The 17,912-nt window shown below is 43.3% G+C and overlaps 1 protein-coding gene across 1 annotated transcript in view; it reads right to left on the reverse strand.

Moving 5' to 3' along the window:
* The window catches only part of CUNH16orf71 (chromosome unknown C16orf71 homolog), an 89,000-nt gene extending 71,221 nt beyond the window's left edge, over positions 1-17,779 (reverse strand). Inside the window, exons 1-10 of the mRNA XM_035889683.1 lie at positions 17,704-17,779; positions 14,514-14,673; positions 11,719-11,832; positions 10,411-10,905; positions 7,845-7,941; positions 7,298-7,439; positions 6,186-6,332; positions 5,328-5,390; positions 3,349-3,714; positions 2,101-2,260 (exon numbers count right to left, since the gene is read on the reverse strand). Of these exons, the coding sequence (XP_035745576.1) occupies positions 2,101-2,260; positions 3,349-3,714; positions 5,328-5,390; positions 6,186-6,332; positions 7,298-7,439; positions 7,845-7,941; positions 10,411-10,905; positions 11,719-11,832; positions 14,514-14,660 (1,731 nt within the window). The 5' untranslated portion in view covers positions 14,661-14,673; positions 17,704-17,779. The remainder of the gene's footprint in view (positions 1-2,100; positions 2,261-3,348; positions 3,715-5,327; positions 5,391-6,185; positions 6,333-7,297; positions 7,440-7,844; positions 7,942-10,410; positions 10,906-11,718; positions 11,833-14,513; positions 14,674-17,703) is intronic.
* Positions 17,780-17,912: the final 133 nt, after the last annotated feature.

Here is a 17,912-nt window from a genome sequence, read left to right on the forward strand (position 1 = left end):
AAAAAAAAAAAAAAAGACAGCAGCATTAAATCTGATTTCACCGCTTTTAGATTTAGACAAGAGCTCAAATGTATCCCTAATGCAGCTTTTAAAATTTTCTCTGTGTTTCTTTCCCAGCACCTCAGTTACAGTAATTGCAGAGTTTCTAAACTTTCCCTCTGATTATTATTCAATTCAATTATTTATGTACATTTTAAATGGTCAGAGGAATTCTGGAAACTATGACAAGTGTTCCAGATCTGAACATCTATCACTGCCAAAACAAAGGGCTTAAAAAACAAATTTGAAAGTGTGCTACTCTGTCAAACACTGTGGCTTGTTCTTTGAATATAGGTGTTTATATATAGGTATTAGATATTTTCACTGAGAGACACAGCTGCCAAATTACAGCTTCTTTAGTTCTAAATGTCAAAACATTCAAGTTTTTTCTGTCTTCCGATGTGCAGCAAAGGAAAAAAGGAAAAGAAAAACCTCTTCTAATTCAAAGAAAAAATGCTGCTGTCAAGATGAATTTCAAGTAGTCTTATAAATGACTGTTGTATTTGATAGATGATGTCGATACATTTTTTCAGTCTTAATTTTAATAATGAATATTTCTGAAGAAGAACTAAGAGCAAAGTTGCCTGCGGAACAGTTATTACAGGTTGGGCTGATTTTGTTTCTTTCAACAGTGCCTTGTAAGTTCAGGCAGGTTTCCCTCAAGCAGGCTGGCAGTTTGTTTAGGTACCAGTTAGCATCAGAAGCTGAGGAAATCCTGGGCTGGTTGGCTTATGCCAATGTCTGCACTGCCATGACTAGCTGGCAGTAATATCATTAAAGTTATTACGGGCATATTTACACTGGGATTCAGTTATAGCAAGACTGTATACCCTGAGCTGTATAGATAGATACATCCTGAGCCATACTTGAGAGAAACCACATTACCAAGTCGTTATCTTCCTTTTATTGGCTTCAGCACAGCAAATATGGGAAATGACCAAGACAGAGAACAATTCAGCAATCAGTGGGTGCATTGGCAGGAATGAGTTAGCAAGGCTCAAGTATATTTCTGACAAGCAAGAAAGCGCCTGCACCTTAATAATGGCTAACTGGAATTTGGTGGTACCTCCCAGCAGACCAAGAAAGGAGCAGGTCTGAATACTGGAATGACAACCTTTGCAACCTTCAAAACAGAGCTCTGCAGGGCACTGTCCTTGGCAGAGCAGGCTGACAAGAGGCGAATTCAGCCGTCAGCTTGTTAGTCCTGTACTTCTCACCAGCAATTAATCCAGTATTAAAAAAAAAAAAAAAAAAGAGCTTTCAATTTGCAGAAATAAACAAACAAATCTGAATGGTCCATCCCCCAAGCTAGGGCTGTAAGGTCTTTCAACTTTTGTACTGACCAGAGTTTTGGTATTGCTACTGGCGCAAATAAATCACAGCAGTGGACCCCTGGACAAATTCTGGAGTTTCTCATCTCCTCTTTATCTTCTCAGCTTGCCTTGTGTTCAGTGATATCAGTAAAAGGATGAATTAGGATTACATATACAAATCTCACTAGGAAATACAGCCCTGTCCTCCGAGTCGTATTTTAGGCTCTGGGAAAAATCAGGGTAATTTCATACTCCCTTAATCAGAACATCAGCCAAAAGCAAAACCTATTACTAAAGCCACAATCCTCAAAACCTACCCACAAAACTGAAATATAAAGCTGCTAGGGGCAGACAACCAGACAGGTCTCAGCACAGGCTTTGCTTTAGAAATACGACAGTAAAAATATTTCAGTTTTTCTAAAAAGTTATGAAAAATCATGTTTGACAGTCTTGCTCCTGTGAAGTAGATGACACTGAGCCCACTGACTTCAGCAAGCCTGGACTCCTGCCATACCCCAACAGGTCAAGCATGGTGGGCAGCTGTGAGGGGAGCACGCCCCATACAGGAAAGGTCAGAAAAATATTATTAGCATGAGATAAGAGCTGTAGGCCTGCTCACCTCACCAGGTAATGGTGCTCCATAACAAATGGGTTTTAAATAATGCACCGACTTTTTGCTTCTAGGTTCACATTTGCATTTGGCCAGGAAGCCATTCTGAAAGGGACAGTCCTACACTGAACTACTAACCATGTGGAACAAAACGGGGGTTTTCTCTGCCATGGGCTGCTTTCCAGTAACTGACTGCTGAGGCTGCAATCGCTCCAGCTGCTCCTGGAATCTGTGTCTCCTCTGTCTCTCTTTCATCTGTTCTTCCTTTTGGGATAGATCTCTCTTACTTTCTTCTGTCCTGAAAAATATACAGATTCTGCTTTGCTTCAGCTTTTCACTTGGGAGAAAAAGCACCCTTGTTCATCTGTTTGCATTTCTTTTTTCTTGTATTTATACCACACACTTGAGGGTGAATCATGACACGAAAGGCTAAAATAGATTTAGAAAGCGCTTACGGTGTTTGTGGGGGGACACAAGAAGTTGTCATTGGATGAAATCATCTCTCAAAAAAACCAAAGGAAAGGAGCAGACCTCAAGCCTCTGATAAGTGGTGACAATCTATTTGGAGACCAGAACTCCATTAAGCAGAGGCGTGTTTGTGATGTTTCACTCCCCATCTCCACACCACAATTCTCAGTCTAACTCCATTTCCTTTCCTATCTGCGATAATACAGTGACACCCCCTGCACCAAGGCCTTCCATCTTTCTATATTTTGATACCGGCAGAAAGATTTCATCTGCCATTTCCATGCCAAATATTAAGTTCAATTTCTCCTGAATTCTTCAAGCGTCAGGTGCCCCAGAAATAAATAGAATAGCAAGAAAGAAAACTGAAATTCCTTAAAATCATTGTGAGCTATTACTCAGCAACAATAAATAACCCAGATTCTTGCCAAGCCATGGTCTGCCATCTATGTTGCAGGCTAACAGGTAGGCAAAATGGAGTTTTACAGAACCGATGGAAGCAATGAGCTTTAATGTCAGGAATCCCATAGAGAAAAAAAACCTGCAACCAACCATCTGCCATTTAAACCAAGTATACACGGTAGCTGAAGTGTCTGAGTGGCTGGGTAGGCAACTGTTTAACACTGAAAAAGTAAGAGTCTCTAGAGCAAGCAGATTCTAATTCTTTCAAGGGCTCACGTATCAAAGTCAAAATGTTAAATTTCACTCTGAAAATAGCAGGCAGAATGTAACCTTTGAAAAGTCAGCATAATGGAGCTCTCCCAAATAGCTGGACAGGTACATAAGGCAACCACCTGATTTCACTTTAAAATTAGACCTTACGCAGAATACATTACATTAAACTAAGCCCAAGGAGGTAGAGGCCCAAATAACTCTGCTATTTCCTCAATCGATACTATATTCATTTTTTTTGTGTGATACCTTGGCAATTCAGTGGCAGTTAGAGGAGAGTCGGGAACATTTCCTGAACGTTGAACCTTCTCAACTTCCATTATGTTTTCTTTTTCTATGTCAGCTCCATTGCTCCCACAGCTTGACAAGGGGGTATTTTTTTTCTCTGGTTTCAATCTCATCAGTTTCCTGGGAATCACCTGATTTGTCTCTTGCCTCACTTTAAAATAGGGGGTTTGACTTATTTCAGAGGAACCTATCTCTTCCAGACTTTCTGGATCCTGTTTTATGCCTTCAAGTTTTTCAGCTGGGGTAGACACTTCATGACGCTCTGAGGCTTCTTTTCGGGCTGTATGGAGTTGTTGCAGTAGCCGGCTTTTTCCTGAGCAATTCCTCCTGCAAAGAAAATATAAAACCTGATTAAATCAAGATAGAGCGCTATATGAATAAATTCAAATTCTGAGGAACTTCTCATATGAGTGACAGCTCAAAACAAGGACTGGGCATCTACACAAATAGCAGCTATTGGCGATAACAGCACCAGCACACAGGCAACACATTGAACACTGCAGTGACATAACATGAAGCTGATCTTACTGGCAATTTGCTATAGGAGTATGCTTAAGTAGTGGTAATTTTAGGAGTGGGATATATATTGGAGAGCAGCCTTATGGTACAGTACTAGAGATGGCACTGACTACCTGAGCACTCCAGTGATAAACCAACAACATATTTTCTAGGCTAAGTGCCTGAAGATGAAGACTACTAACCCTCCAAGGCCCCAATATGTAAGTATATTGTACTACAGATTACGTAGCTCTGTTTAATAATTCCATCCAGATAAGAGGGAAATTGGCACTGACCCCTCGTAAGTGAAATCAGAATCTTGCCCTGCTGAGGCCATAAGACTTTCTTATTTAGAAACAGAACTGAATAACATTTGTCAGGCATTTAATTTGTTTGTTTATGTTCTTTAGCAACATTAAACCGAATCAAAATCCAATCAGCTAAGCTCTGCTCTCCATCACTCCAGATTTACGCTGATGCAAGTTCTGCATTTGCATCAGTGCCAGCGATAGTTCCCCCAAGCATCATCTTGTCCCTGCTATACGCTGCTTTTAGATTAGATGTTCTAAATTATAAAAAGTGTTGAGGTTCTGTTCCTTGTCGAATCATTTATTCTTTCAAACCATTAAAACAAACAAACAAAAAGAGTAATTGGCACAACAATACAAATGTTCTGCTTGTCCTCTGCACCGCTGTGACGTGAACTTGCATCGGACTTCCAAATGTAATCCAGAGCGTAAATGCAATAAGATGTTTAAAGCTTGACATATCTGCTTCACATTAAACAAATGTCTAACAGATTATGGGTGTGAATCAAGCCCCGAGTTTAGCAACAGGAAAAGGCTGGCATCTGTGCATACTGAAGACTTTACAGCTTAGGATTCCATCCACCGCACTCTCTCCCCTTTCCCCTCTTCCTCTTCTCCTCCCCCCCAATTAAGGAGAATTGAGAGCATCCCTGCCCACACAATGTATTCAATATTCTCTTTACATTGACATCCATTCTAGCCTATTTTATTATTTCTAAACATAAAGGCTTGTCTGAGTCAACTCCCTACAACATTTTCAAAGTTTGTTTCTGAGTCATTTAAAAAACAGTTCTCGCGTCACTCAGCCATGTAGAGTCAGCTTTCCCAGCCACCCAGGTCTGCTCCATTTGTCTTTGGAGCTGTTTCCGCACAGCTGTACAGGGGCGAGGTGCTATTCTGCCTCAAGGATCAACAGCTATTTTCTAGCTTTGGTATCTTCATCATACAACAAAGTGATCTCCTGGGGCCAGACTGAAGCACTTTCATTACTGGGGTTTTTTTGCTGTGAAGACCAGGAATGGAGATATTTCAGTATGCAAGATCTCACACTAGTTACTGTTAGGACAGCTATTTTAGTTTCAGAAAACATGAACATCGTATTATTTGAACTAGGGTCCTGGTAAAGAATCTTACATTCTCCTTTCTGCTTGGTCCTTAATTGTCGTCATCTCTTCTTCAGTGGAGCTGTCGCTTGTACTGTGAAACAAATCAGACTGTATTAGTAACTCTGTTCCAACTGGGTGTTGGCTTTTTGCCATTTACAGGATGCAAATTTAGAGCCATTATGAAAAGGGAGAGATACTTCCAGCTGTTATAGACAGTTCTTCACACTATAGCAAAAAAAAATTCAAGCAACTACATTAAGATGTGTTAGCGGTTTATTAACTACAAGGCTTCTTCTGGTGATGGTTTTCTTCAACCTCTAGCTGCAGCAACTACACATCCTGAGAAGGGAGCAAACAGCTACCTCGGACATCATTTGCTTCTCAGGGAAAGGAAGTGTTTGCCAGGATCTGTTGCAGATTAAGAATTTGGCTTCCCATAACTGACTATATAAGGCCCTCTTATCACGCAGGAAACAGAAATCAGCACCTACGGTTTCTCGCCAGGAATGTAGTCAAGGATGTCCATTTTGTACACAGTGCTGTCAGAACGCTAGCCCAACTCAGACAGCTGCAAGCATTGCTTTGCAGTCACTGCCCACTCCTTTATAGATGGCAACTTGCTAAATGTTATTTCCCTGGATTATATGCATGTCCTTTCTTGTGCTGCCTGCATCCCCACACGTTTACTTGTTCCAAGATAAGTTATTCTCTCCGGAGAATACGTCTGTGCTCAGATAGGGGCTATTGCCTTCCTACTAAGGTCAACAAAGGTATGGAAGAAGACAACATTTTTAAAGTTATATTTCACAAGTAAGAGATGTAGAGAGAAGGTTTCAATTCCCTACTTTGTTACTTATGTCTCACTAACAATAAAGCCAGAATTTACCTTTGTTTCTCCTCGGGGGATGTTACTGACTTCTGCGGTTTAGCATCTCTTAAATCTAAGCACACAGTTGCAGGCTCTGGCAGGCACTGTAATCTCATCACGTCCATCCTTAGAGAACTTCGTGAAGACGATAAGAAGGCAACATCCCTAAGTATAGAAAACACTGTTTCAGCATGTCCTCTGCCTTATCCAGCCAAGAAGTCCTGCAGGGTGTGGATTATGATTAAAATTGGATTGTGAAAGGAGCTTTGTGCTTGGCTACTGTACAGATTCAAACTCTGCTTCCGCCTACTATCCACCACCTTACAAAGCTGAACTCAAAGATTCAGCTTCCCCAGAGGAATACAGACCACAGGCAGCATAATAAGGGATATTTAGTTCTTAAAAACTGACAATGTCAAATCATTCTGTAGAACAAAGGTAGGCAGTTATGGTACCAAAGAGCTTACAAGTTTTAAGAGCCCAGTGAAAACAGGTCCCTTTTTCCTCTCTGCCTCTTTTGGCAATTCTATTTTATCCTTGAGAGCATACAAAGTGTAAATCATCTTCGTGGCTCTCCCTGCTCTGGAAGAGTATCCTCATTGCACCCTCCCCTTTACAGGCTTGTTTCACTATTGTTTCCTCTGTGCTGCCACCACTGATGTTATTCCCTCTGAACAGTCTGGAAATCCACTTCCTCCACAGAACTCTCCAAGATGCACTGGTATCTCCACTGATACCTACCAAATAAAAAAATCATCCTGTACACTTCAGCTAAATTGTGATACCAGTGAGAGAAACCAGTACCCTAGATGACAAAGACCCCATGGCCATGATAATTTGCTTAGCCTTATTTTCCTGCCTTTCCCATGTGTCCCAGTTGTCTGGTAAGGTCCAGGCAAAGGTGGTGGTTGACAGGGAATGCTAACGTGGCGGGATACTGGCCGCTTGTCATCAAATGTACACAAATGACTGAGTCTTAATTGTTCCCTTCAATATCCCTGTAGCATACCCCAACTACACGATCAGCTTTCTCAGAGCCTACAGAGAAAAGCACCTATAGAACACCACGAGTTTCCAGGTACCCCTACTGGCAGTCATAACTACTTAGTGTATGACAGAAAAGGACCTACTTCTTATTCTCTTGCTGTTCTTGAAAGGAGAGGAGCTTGGCTGATGGCCACTTGCAGTGTGGAGACATTGTCCTGGACTGCCTGGCACACAGCTCTTCTAGCTTTTCCATGAGCTGATTTTCAGACCTACCCCTGAAGGTCTCTACGGAAGAGCAACAAAAAGAATCACCAGTCGTGGTCTTCTGCCATGGGATCACCCAATATTCCCTTTCCCCATCTTCACATTGTCCCTTTCTCTACAGTCTGTCAGAAAGGGAAGGAGAAAGATACTAGCGTCATCTGGACTTCAAACCTTCATCCCTCTTGTCTGATTCACTCTTAGGCCACAACAGGCCACAAAGCACTGGTTTCGAGCTACAAAGCTAGATTAAATCTTGAAGGAAGCTACTTAATTAAAAGTATGTTTTACAGAAGCATTAAAAAAAAAAACACACTGCAATTTCAACATTCCAGATGATGCTGCAGGGAATGACTTAAGCCCAAGAACCTGAGTTTTATTTATTTTTATACACTTGCAGCAAAGCTGGTACTAATTTAGCAGTGTTACCATAATCTGCTGAGGAGAAAGCAACTTCTGCATGAGTGTTATCTTTCTGCTGCTCCAGCTCCTCAAGAATCTTGTCTAGATCCCATTTGTCAATATTCTGAAAAAAAAGACAGTTGAACTGTGAGGGAAAATTCACTTCCAAGAGACTGCTACAACATAAAAGTACCTTTGACTCACATTCTTTGTAGTAACTCCATGAGATACTTCTGGCACATATAAACAAACAAATGGCATGGAAGTTCCCCGTACTTTTCCCCAGAACTACACCACTGTCACTTGCCAGTAGATGAAGCAGAGTGTCACTCTGGACATGGTTTCTTCAGCATGAGCCTCAACAATTGGCATGACTAACAAAAGGATATTTACTGTTTGAACACTGTTTGCCTCATGCCATTGCCAAGGCTCTGCATATCTAGCACAGGGAAGGCCAGTATAATTACTAAGAGAAACTAGTGAAGGATTAAGCGATGTTCATTCAAATAGAATAAAGGTAGAGTACCTTCTCCTTCCCCACTTAAAATGCAAAGTCTAGAAGATGTTTCTAGAATGGACTGAACTGACAGTTCCTTATAGGAGAAATATAAGCCTAACCTAAATATCCACCTGACCCTTCTCTCCATAAGCTGGGACCTAACTCATGTTGTGTCCTTCACATGGTAGAGTCTTTCCAACAGCAAATACTTTATCCCTCAGACCCACTAACAGTATGAGATCCCCATGTATTTTAGTGTCCTCTGCCCGTCCCTTCAAGTACCTTTCTTCACCCTTTCACTGCTTCCAAAAGATGATGCCCCTAACTACACTGCCAGCTTGCTTTAAGCAGTTCCAGAAGTGCTGTAATGCAAGGAATACATTTACTAAGTCTTTTTGGACAGTACATCTATCCAGCTGCTTCACCTACTGCTGCTGAGGCTTTTTCTCTGAGAATCATGAATCCTTTTGATACTATCTCCAGTTGTTTTCTGTAGCTTGTAAAACAGATTAAAAGATGGCCTGATACAAGACCAAGCATACATATTCTGATCCTGAATAATGCCAAGAACTTCTTACTGCCACTAAAATGTGAGGGACTTTTGGCTTTTCAGTTCTTTGAGATGAGGCCCAAGGTCTTTTCCTTCCCCTCCAACAAGGGGACATTCCCATTCCTCTAGGCACAGTCAGCATCAGCTGCAATCTCACAGCCGTTTATCCCACCCTGAAGGTAGGATCATCAATTTTGTTGCTGTGAATCACACATACACTGGCTGAGGGTATGCTCACACGGCACACTAACTTAGGTGCGAGAACCACTCCGCAATGACAAAAGTTCACACACATTTAAAACACTGATTACTTTCCCCTCTGAATATTATTTGAAATTAAAGTTTTAATTAAAATATCTACATCCATCTGAAATACCATCACCAGAACTTAGAAGTACTCATGATTTTTTTTTTTTTAAAAAAGGGAAGGTGACTGTCAATAATGACAATTATATCACAACTACAATTAACATGCATTTCATATGGCCACTCAAGAGCTTTAGAAAACCAGAAGCAGCCCCCAAAACACAGTTTTGCCTTGTAAAAACCTCTGTTGTCTGCCCCTCCCATTTCAGGGAAGATTCTCACTCTGTCCAGAGCAATACATCTTCACACATAGCCGAAGCATCAGACTTAGTTTGCTGAAGTCAGTGATATCAAACATGTTCCAAAAGGAAAGTCATGCCTCCTGAATTAATAGAGCAACTGACTGAAGTGAGATGGGAATTAAACCTAGAACCACTTGAAAAAGATCCCCTCCAATGATGGCATGATTAAATGATGCAGCACAATTTAAAAAAAAAAAAAAAACAGCAAGCACCTGCATTCTTTGCCTCCACTAGAACCACTCTAACACCAAAAAGTTTTGTGAGTGTAGATGAAAGGGGAAAGGAAACATCTGTAACCTGACTCTACAGAAGGCTTTGAACAGAGGTATCAGGCTCACGTTCTGTGCTGATTTAAGTCCTAACAACCTTGAAAATCAATACAGGAAGTAGAGATCTGTAACTACGGTACTGATGAGAAAGGCCTCTCTGTGCTGGGAGAGGGGCATCCCACAGACCTAAGCACCTGCCTCAGGTGGAAGAGATTCGAGATTTAAGGCACAACCCTACCCACCTTCTCTCCCCACCTCCAGCATTTCCACAGCACTACAGAACAGCCAAGATGCTGGAAGGCCGGAAAGCTCACTGGTTTAATGCAAAGTCTGCCTGGGACCAGATGAGTTCCCCGCCTTCCTGGGTGCAGATGCTGTGGTTGGCTTTCCTGAATGAAACCATGAACCATGCTGCTGACCCATGGCTTTTGCTACCATTATGGGCTTTTAATGACAGCTCTATGAGACAAAGATAGTTTGTTGGCAGCTGGGATAGCACATGACCCAACAAACCTCAAATTCAGGACAATGATGAAAGCAAAGGCAGCTGTGGGCCTGTGCACAATTTGGCATTTCAGTTCTTTATTTTAGGAATTCTGCGAGCAATGCACTGTGCCCTCTACCCCACAAGCAGCACTCACCAAACCCATTTATTTGGGCCACTTACCTGCAATGAGAAAAGGGTTCGTTCTTGAAGACACTCATCCGAGGAGGTTTCTTCCTCAGCAATTCTTTCTAGACTGTTGCTAATGCCACAAGAGGGAGGCTTGACATCAAGCTCTGGGTGGCCTGGTGACAGCTCCAGAATTATTTTGGAGAGTATCTTTGTCTCTATCAGCTTCCTTCTCTCTTTTTGACTGTCCAACTCTTCCACAGACAATGCTGTATTAAGCCAAGAGTTCCCTCTTTCTCTGGCCTGCTTCCTGTCCAGTTCTTCGTCTTTGAGGGGATCTGTGGAATCTGCAAGAGACTCTTCAAGAACAGCTTCCTTTTGACTTGGAATGTCTACAGTATGGCTGGCAAGATTAGGAGTCTCATCTTCAGTCATTTGTATGTCTTCTTTTGCAACAACTTGGGCACCATCTGTTTTTTTCTGAATGTCAAAACTTTCCAGATCTTCATTCCAGATCGCCAATGGGTGTCTTTCTGTTTCCTGGGTTTCCTACAGGTAGAGAAAATACACACTTGCAGAAAGTCACATCTCCTTAAACTTTAGAAGCTGACAGTAAAGCCAAACAAAGTGATTGGCAGATAGCAGCTCCAACTCAGACACCATCTGGTAACAGCACACACCATATCCATCATGGAAAACAGTAAGACTGTTTACTTTCCAAGTCCAACTTCAGGAAGTATCAAACATCCTTGAAATTAATTTCCGTTACATCTGCTCATCATATGACATTTCTTACAGCAAGATAAACAAATGGAAAAGCAGTACAGTATAAAGTTAGTTTTCCCATGACGAAACACCAGGGTCAGCCAGCTTCCCCACCAGCTTCCTATGATGGCTAGTCTTCATCGCTGCTGACACAATGTAATCATTTTACCTCAGAAAAGGTGTTGATGGGATGAAATTTATACTCATCCTCCTTACTTAGGACCCACTCTCCTAACTAATTCTCCATTTTCTACATATATCTAAAATGGTGGCTCAAACTATTCCAAACCTGAAAAATTTAGGAGTCATTGCACAGTGTGATTGTTAGTGCACAGAAAAAAAAAAAAAACAGCAAAAGGACAATAATAAAAACTGCAAGGAGATGGGGCAAAAAAAGCTCTAAAACCTCAAGAACAGAGAAAACTTTAAAGGCTCACTGTATAAAGAGAAAGCAAGATCTAGTCTCTAGTGGGAGAAAGTACTGGGGAGTACACGCTTCCGTCACACAATTCAGTCAAATAACAGCAGCTACCCACACTGGAGACAACCAGAAGAGCGGGGTTACAGTAGTACAGCCTGCACACAACAGTCAACAACCTGCATGTTTGAGTCTTCCAGGGAAAACTCCATCAGTTCTTCTGACAGATCAGGAATCAAGTTTGGCTGTTCCCGCTGGAAGATGAAAAGCTCCCCATCACTCTCACAATCTGACTGCAAATAAAGGAAGGAAAAAAAAAAATAAATTAAATGAGAGACTGCAATACTCACCTAGATATCTCTTTTGCAGTGACAAATCCTATGTTGTCACCACTTGACTGAAGTTCAGAGACAAGAATTTTCTCTGCAGTCACATCATCACATCAGACAGCCTGATAGCCCAACACTCAGCAACCTAGGCCGTCTTACAGTGGCCTAACACTAGAGCAAGTGGCAGTTGTAAGACCCATCTAAAACACTGCATTACCACAGAGCTTGATGACTAACATCCCTCTGAGCAAAGCGATGACAAGGGCAGGCAAGTTCTCTAACTCCCAAGTGATTCTTTGTACTACTTCATTCACCAGCACAGAATAGCAAGAGCAGGGCCGCTGCCTAGGGGAAGGGGAGTTGGGAGGGGAAACACGTAAAAAGAAAGGCAAGGGCCTCACCAGCCAAAGCCCCATCCCACAGTACCCAAGAGGAGCAAGCAGGACAGCCCAGAGGCAGTGACCAGGTTGGGTGAGGAACCCAGATCATAAGGCAGTATTGCAGTGATGAGGCAGGTCAGAGATCGAGCCTGAAAGTGAATTCACAGGCAAAATCCTGGAGCAAGCAGGACTGTAGCTAGAAACTAGCACTCCTCAGATGTAGCTCAGACAAAGACTGAAGACCCAGAGCTGAGCTTAAATAGAGCTGCAGGGCATGTGGGTGGGAGCCACAGCTGAGGCTGGGCAGGGCCATGATGGCTTATTAGTGTCATCAGGACGCTGACATTCACTATTCAGAATGCAAAGCAGTATCTAGATTTGGTTTGGACAGAGTTTAAATAGCATTGAAAATCTATTTTCTGAACCTAAGATACGCATTTGAGTTGAATCCTTATGCGTAGACACCAAAGTGAGATTAAGCACCTCCTCAGCAGTCAGGATGCACACTTCCTGCTTGGCCCTTTGTTTTGCAAGTGTACACTTTCAGTAACTCACACTTCAGAAAATTTTCTCTGACTGGTGTAATTAGTTTTTCTTAACATGAAGCAAACTGCAACGGAACTTCTTTCCTCTTAATAAATTGCGTATCCTGGTAATGAAAGTACTTCAGGGCACAAAACACATTTGTCAGTGCCCTTTTCGAATGCAGGAGCACAGCCCACTGAGGGTACAGAACTCAAATGCATAAATGTATTTTCACACAAGTGGAAACCACTGGGACAAAGGTGTGGCACTGAAACTGCAGGCTCAGCAGGCTACTGTTTCACATTAAGCAGGAGAGGGATTATACAACCAGATCTTTTGAATGCAAATTAAGGGTAGCATGTAAGTGCCAAAAGAATTTGGAGATTGTTTGTAAGTAAAAAAAACGTCCATTGTCATGTATAGAATGGTATTCGGCACCAAAGTACAGCGCTATCGCTCTGTCTTAACCTTATTGTATGCTTGTACAACAAGAATGCCTAAAAATAACTCGTGAGTGCTGGGCCTTAATCTATACTATACAGACACATATGAAAACACAATGGTTGTTTTAAGTAACTGAAACAGAATGTAGGTAGAGGGGAACTGAGAAACAGTGAGGCGACATAACCTGTCCAAGATGTTAGTGATAGAGCCGGGTGCAGAAACAAGTCATGGAATCTGTATCAACACTTTATCTGCTAGATCCCACTGCTTCTGATGATTAGTAATAAATACCCCATGGAGGCCTTTCTGGCTCCTTCACTGTTCACAAGACTCCCTTTGGATCATTAAGGGACACACTAAATTAGAATAAAAGTTATCCTTTAAGCATTCAAAATTTTTTTTTCAAGTTTATACGTTTGAAAATTAATGAAATATTCTGATTTGGACAAAAGGCCACTAACAATTGAGCCTGGAGACACATTATCACCTTGGAAAAGCCAATGCCAGAGCTAGCATCTTGGACTAGAGAGGCAGGCACTTGTATTATTTCCACCAGATTGTTGCTGTCCTGTGAACAGAGATCTTCAGCAGCCAAGAAGCAGCCTGTCCCAAATGCTAACATGTAAAATACACATAATGGTGAAGAATACTGCACAATATCTATCAGTCTTATGCTTTATATTAAAAGGTTAGTGGCATTATGCTGCTTTGCCAGTAGAATTGAAGCACAAAAAGGCAGCGTGGCTTGCGGAGAATTAGGAGCAGGGAAAAAAGCAGAATCCAGGATTGAAATATCTGCCAAATGCTTTTTGCAGTGGACCACAAAGCCTTCAGGAATATGAATCTTATACCTAGAAAAACATACTAACAGGCCTACTGTCTGGCAAGCACATGATTGGATTGAATAGCATAATACCCTCAAGCATAAAACCTTATCATTTCATTTTAAATCAGCAGTTGTCTTCTTTCATACAGTATTTTTGACTGAAAAAGCTAAGAATAAATGCGGGCTTATTCTGGCAAGATGCCCACTACTCTCCCCTTCCCAACCTAGGAATACTGTCACCTGGAAAAATCAGTCCCATCTTCAGGTTCCAAAGAATACAGTAAGAGGAGATAGCAATTACACTCTGAAAATTAGAGATAATCCAGAAGGCTGTGGATTAATGCACAGTGTTGCAATAGTCAGGATATCATAGTCGCTACTCAGAAATGCATGGCTAAGGTGACCTTCTCTTGCTTTTGAGAGATTTTTCTAAAACACAGTGAGAAAGAAAGGCAGGTTCCAGTGCTTACTGTGGAGGTGTCAGAGTCCAGAGATGGAAGCTGATCTTTCACTGCAGCAAGTATGGCTCCCCATTGAAATGTTCTGTTACTCTGAACAGGAGCTGCAGGAGGCTCAGATGGATGCTCTGTATCCTCACTTTGCCCTTCTGAGGCCATTCGAACAGCTTCCCTTCAAGCAAATGAAAGATGAGCTTAAGTACACCTCATGCTAGAACACAAGGGATAACATCAGTACAAAGCGAGAACAAAGCATATGCATTCAGGGTCAGCATAATTCTCAGCACTCCCAGGGTTTTCGCTGTCAGCAGTGAACGATAAAATCTGCATTTTTGGAGTTGTTCCTTCCCACCTGAGTTCAGAGGGCTGAGAGCTTTCTGCCCTGCTCACCAGAACTGGGGCCACACCAGGGGCAGTTTAACCCCTTGTTTATATAGCATTTTGGGGATTCTTCGCCAGACTGACTTGTAACTCTCTCCTCTGAAAAGCACGTTCTCACTGCCTGCAGGGAGAGGGAAGGTAGGCAGCGAAGGCAAGGCTGACACTTCTGCTCTTAGCCAGTCTTTTCTCCTCTTTCCTATTTGCCTCATGTTCCCCTCCTCACTGCTCAAATGATAGATAAAATTATGTTTGCTTTTTTCACTGGATTTGTACAAAAATAGTTGAGAGTAGCCACGTTCTTGGATTTTGACCTCTGCAAGTGTTAAAAAGTGTACTCCTTCCTCATGTTTCCCTTGATGTGCATGAGGAGTCGAGACAACACAACGAGGGGACTACTGCTGTGCTGGCAAGTTAGATAATTAACTCTCACGGAAAAACTTTGCTTTTAAAACTTTATGCTACAATTGCATGGTTTCCTGGGGGATCAAATGTGAGAGTAAACAATTTCTGTTTGCAAGAAAGCTTAAGAGGTTTGCAACTGTATGCTGTTCACTACTGAAATACCTGTTCGTTTGATTACGCTGTCAATATTATTTGCATGGGCATCGACCGTAAAAGCTCCTCAAACTTAAAGTGAAACTCATCTCATGTCCTGGGATGTTTACAACATGCAAAGCGCCTTTGCAAATACTTTGTATGCCATGTCCATAGAGTGGCGGCTTTGTTTGTGGGAGACAACCCCTGAGTCTGATTTAGGTAAAGCGGAGGGAAATCCCCTAGGCTGGAGTACTATGCTCTGAGATTAAGCAGAGGTTGCTAAGGGCAAGAGGAGTCCCATGAGGGTAAAAACAACTGTACTGTGGCTCCCTCTGCCAACTTGAGAAGGTCAGTCTTCCAGGGTCAAGGGTGTTATCCTGGATCTGACCTATCAGTCACCTAATCCAGCATCTTCACTGGGGCAAGCAGTACCCTACGTTTAGAACGAAGTGCAGACTCGTTAGATGTAACACAGCAAGCGCTTTCTGGAGAGTTTGGGCCGATTGAGATGTGGAATCCTCTCCGTGTCACTAGAAGTGACATTTCCTGTCAGGTCCATCTCGGGAGCCTCACTGTCTGGGCGCGACGGCGACGAGGCGTTGAAGGCAACGGGCGGGAAGCACACCCTCGCTTCGGGGCGGGATTCACGAGCACGCAGCCGGCCGCAAGATGAGCTTAAGTACACCTCATGCTAGAACACAAGGGATAACATCAGTACAAAGCGAGAACAAAGCATATGCATTCAGGGTCAGCATAATTCTCAGCACTCCCAGGGTTTTCGCTGTCAGCAGTGAACGATAAAATCTGCATTTTTGGAGTTGTTCCTTCCCACCTGAGTTCAGAGGGCTGAGAGCTTTCTGCCCTGCTCACCAGAACTGGGGCCACACCAGGGGCAGTTTAACCCCTTGTTTATATAGCATTTTGGGGATTCTTCGCCAGACTGACTTGTAACTCTCTCCTCTGAAAAGCACGTTCTCACTGCCTGCAGGGAGAGGGAAGGTAGGCAGCGAAGGCAAGGCTGACACTTCTGCTCTTAGCCAGTCTTTTCTCCTCTTTCCTATTTGCCTCATGTTCCCCTCCTCACTGCTCAAATGATAGATAAAATTATGTTTGCTTTTTTCACTGGATTTGTACAAAAATAGTTGAGAGTAGCCACGTTCTTGGATTTTGACCTCTGCAAGTGTTAAAAAGTGTACTCCTTCCTCATGTTTCCCTTGATGTGCATGAGGAGTCGAGACAACACAACGAGGGGACTACTGCTGTGCTGGCAAGTTAGATAATTAACTCTCACGGAAAAACTTTGCTTTTAAAACTTTATGCTACAATTGCATGGTTTCCTGGGGGATCAAATGTGAGAGTAAATTTCTGTTTGCAAGAAAGCTTAAGAGGTTTGCAACTGTATGCTGTTCACTACTGAAATACCTGTTCGTTTGATTACGCTGTCAATATTATTTGCATGGGCATCGACCGTAAAAGCTCCTCAAACTTAAAGTGAAACTCATCTCATGTCCTGGGATGTTTACAACATGCAAAGTGCCTTTGCAAATACTTTGTATGCCATGTCCATAGAGTGGCGGCTTTGTTTGTGGGAGACAACCCCTGAGTCTGATTTAGGTAAAGCGGAGGGAAATCCCCTAGGCTGGAGTACTATGCTCTGAGATTAAGCAGAGGTTGCTAAGGGCAAGAGGAGTCCCATGAGGGTAAAAACAACTGTACTGTGGCTCCCTCTGCCAACTTGAGAAGGTCAGTCTTCCAGGGTCAAGGGTGTTATCCTGGATCTGACCTATCAGTCACCTAATCCAGCATCTTCACTGGGGCAAGCAGTACCCTACGTTTAGAACGAAGTGCAGACTCGTTAGATGTAACACAGCAAGCGCTTTCTGGAGAGTTTGGGCCGATTGAGATGTGGAATCCTCTCCGTGTCACTAGAAGTGACATTTCCTGTCAGGTCCATCTCGGGAGCCTCACTGTCTGGGCGCGACGGCGACGAGGCGTTGAAGGCAACGGGCGGGAAGCACACCCTCGCTTCGGGGCGGTATTCACGAGCACGCAGCCGGCCGCAGACCAGGGGATGAGCTAACCCTGGCCCTCGGCGCCTGTCACACCACCCCGACAGGCTTCGGGACCCAGGGCGCCGGGCGGGCACCCCGCGTCCCCTTCCACCCCACCCAACACTGTCCCTTCCCCTCACTCACAGCACCCACACCCGGGCGCCTCCGAGCCTTCCCCCCGCCCCGCTCAGCCCCGGCTTGGGGTCCCGGCAAGCGGGGTAAAGCGAACCGACGTGACTTATAAGGTGAAGAAAAAACGGGAGGGGCCAGCCAGCAACAACGCAGCTCTGAGACCCTCCGCCATCGTCGCTCCGCCCGCCCGTGTCACTTCTGGCGTTCGTTATTTGCCCCCGTACCTCAGCCGCAGGCTCGGGTCCGCCCCGCTTGCTAGAACCGCCCGCCCTCCCGCGGATTCCGATTCCTATTGGCTACCCTTCGCCCC

The sequence above is a fragment of the Egretta garzetta genome, unplaced genomic scaffold (assembly GCF_000687185.1).
Source record: "Egretta garzetta isolate BGI_Z169 unplaced genomic scaffold, ASM68718v1 scaffold372, whole genome shotgun sequence".
NCBI classification, from domain to species: Eukaryota; Metazoa; Chordata; class Aves; order Pelecaniformes; family Ardeidae; genus Egretta; species Egretta garzetta.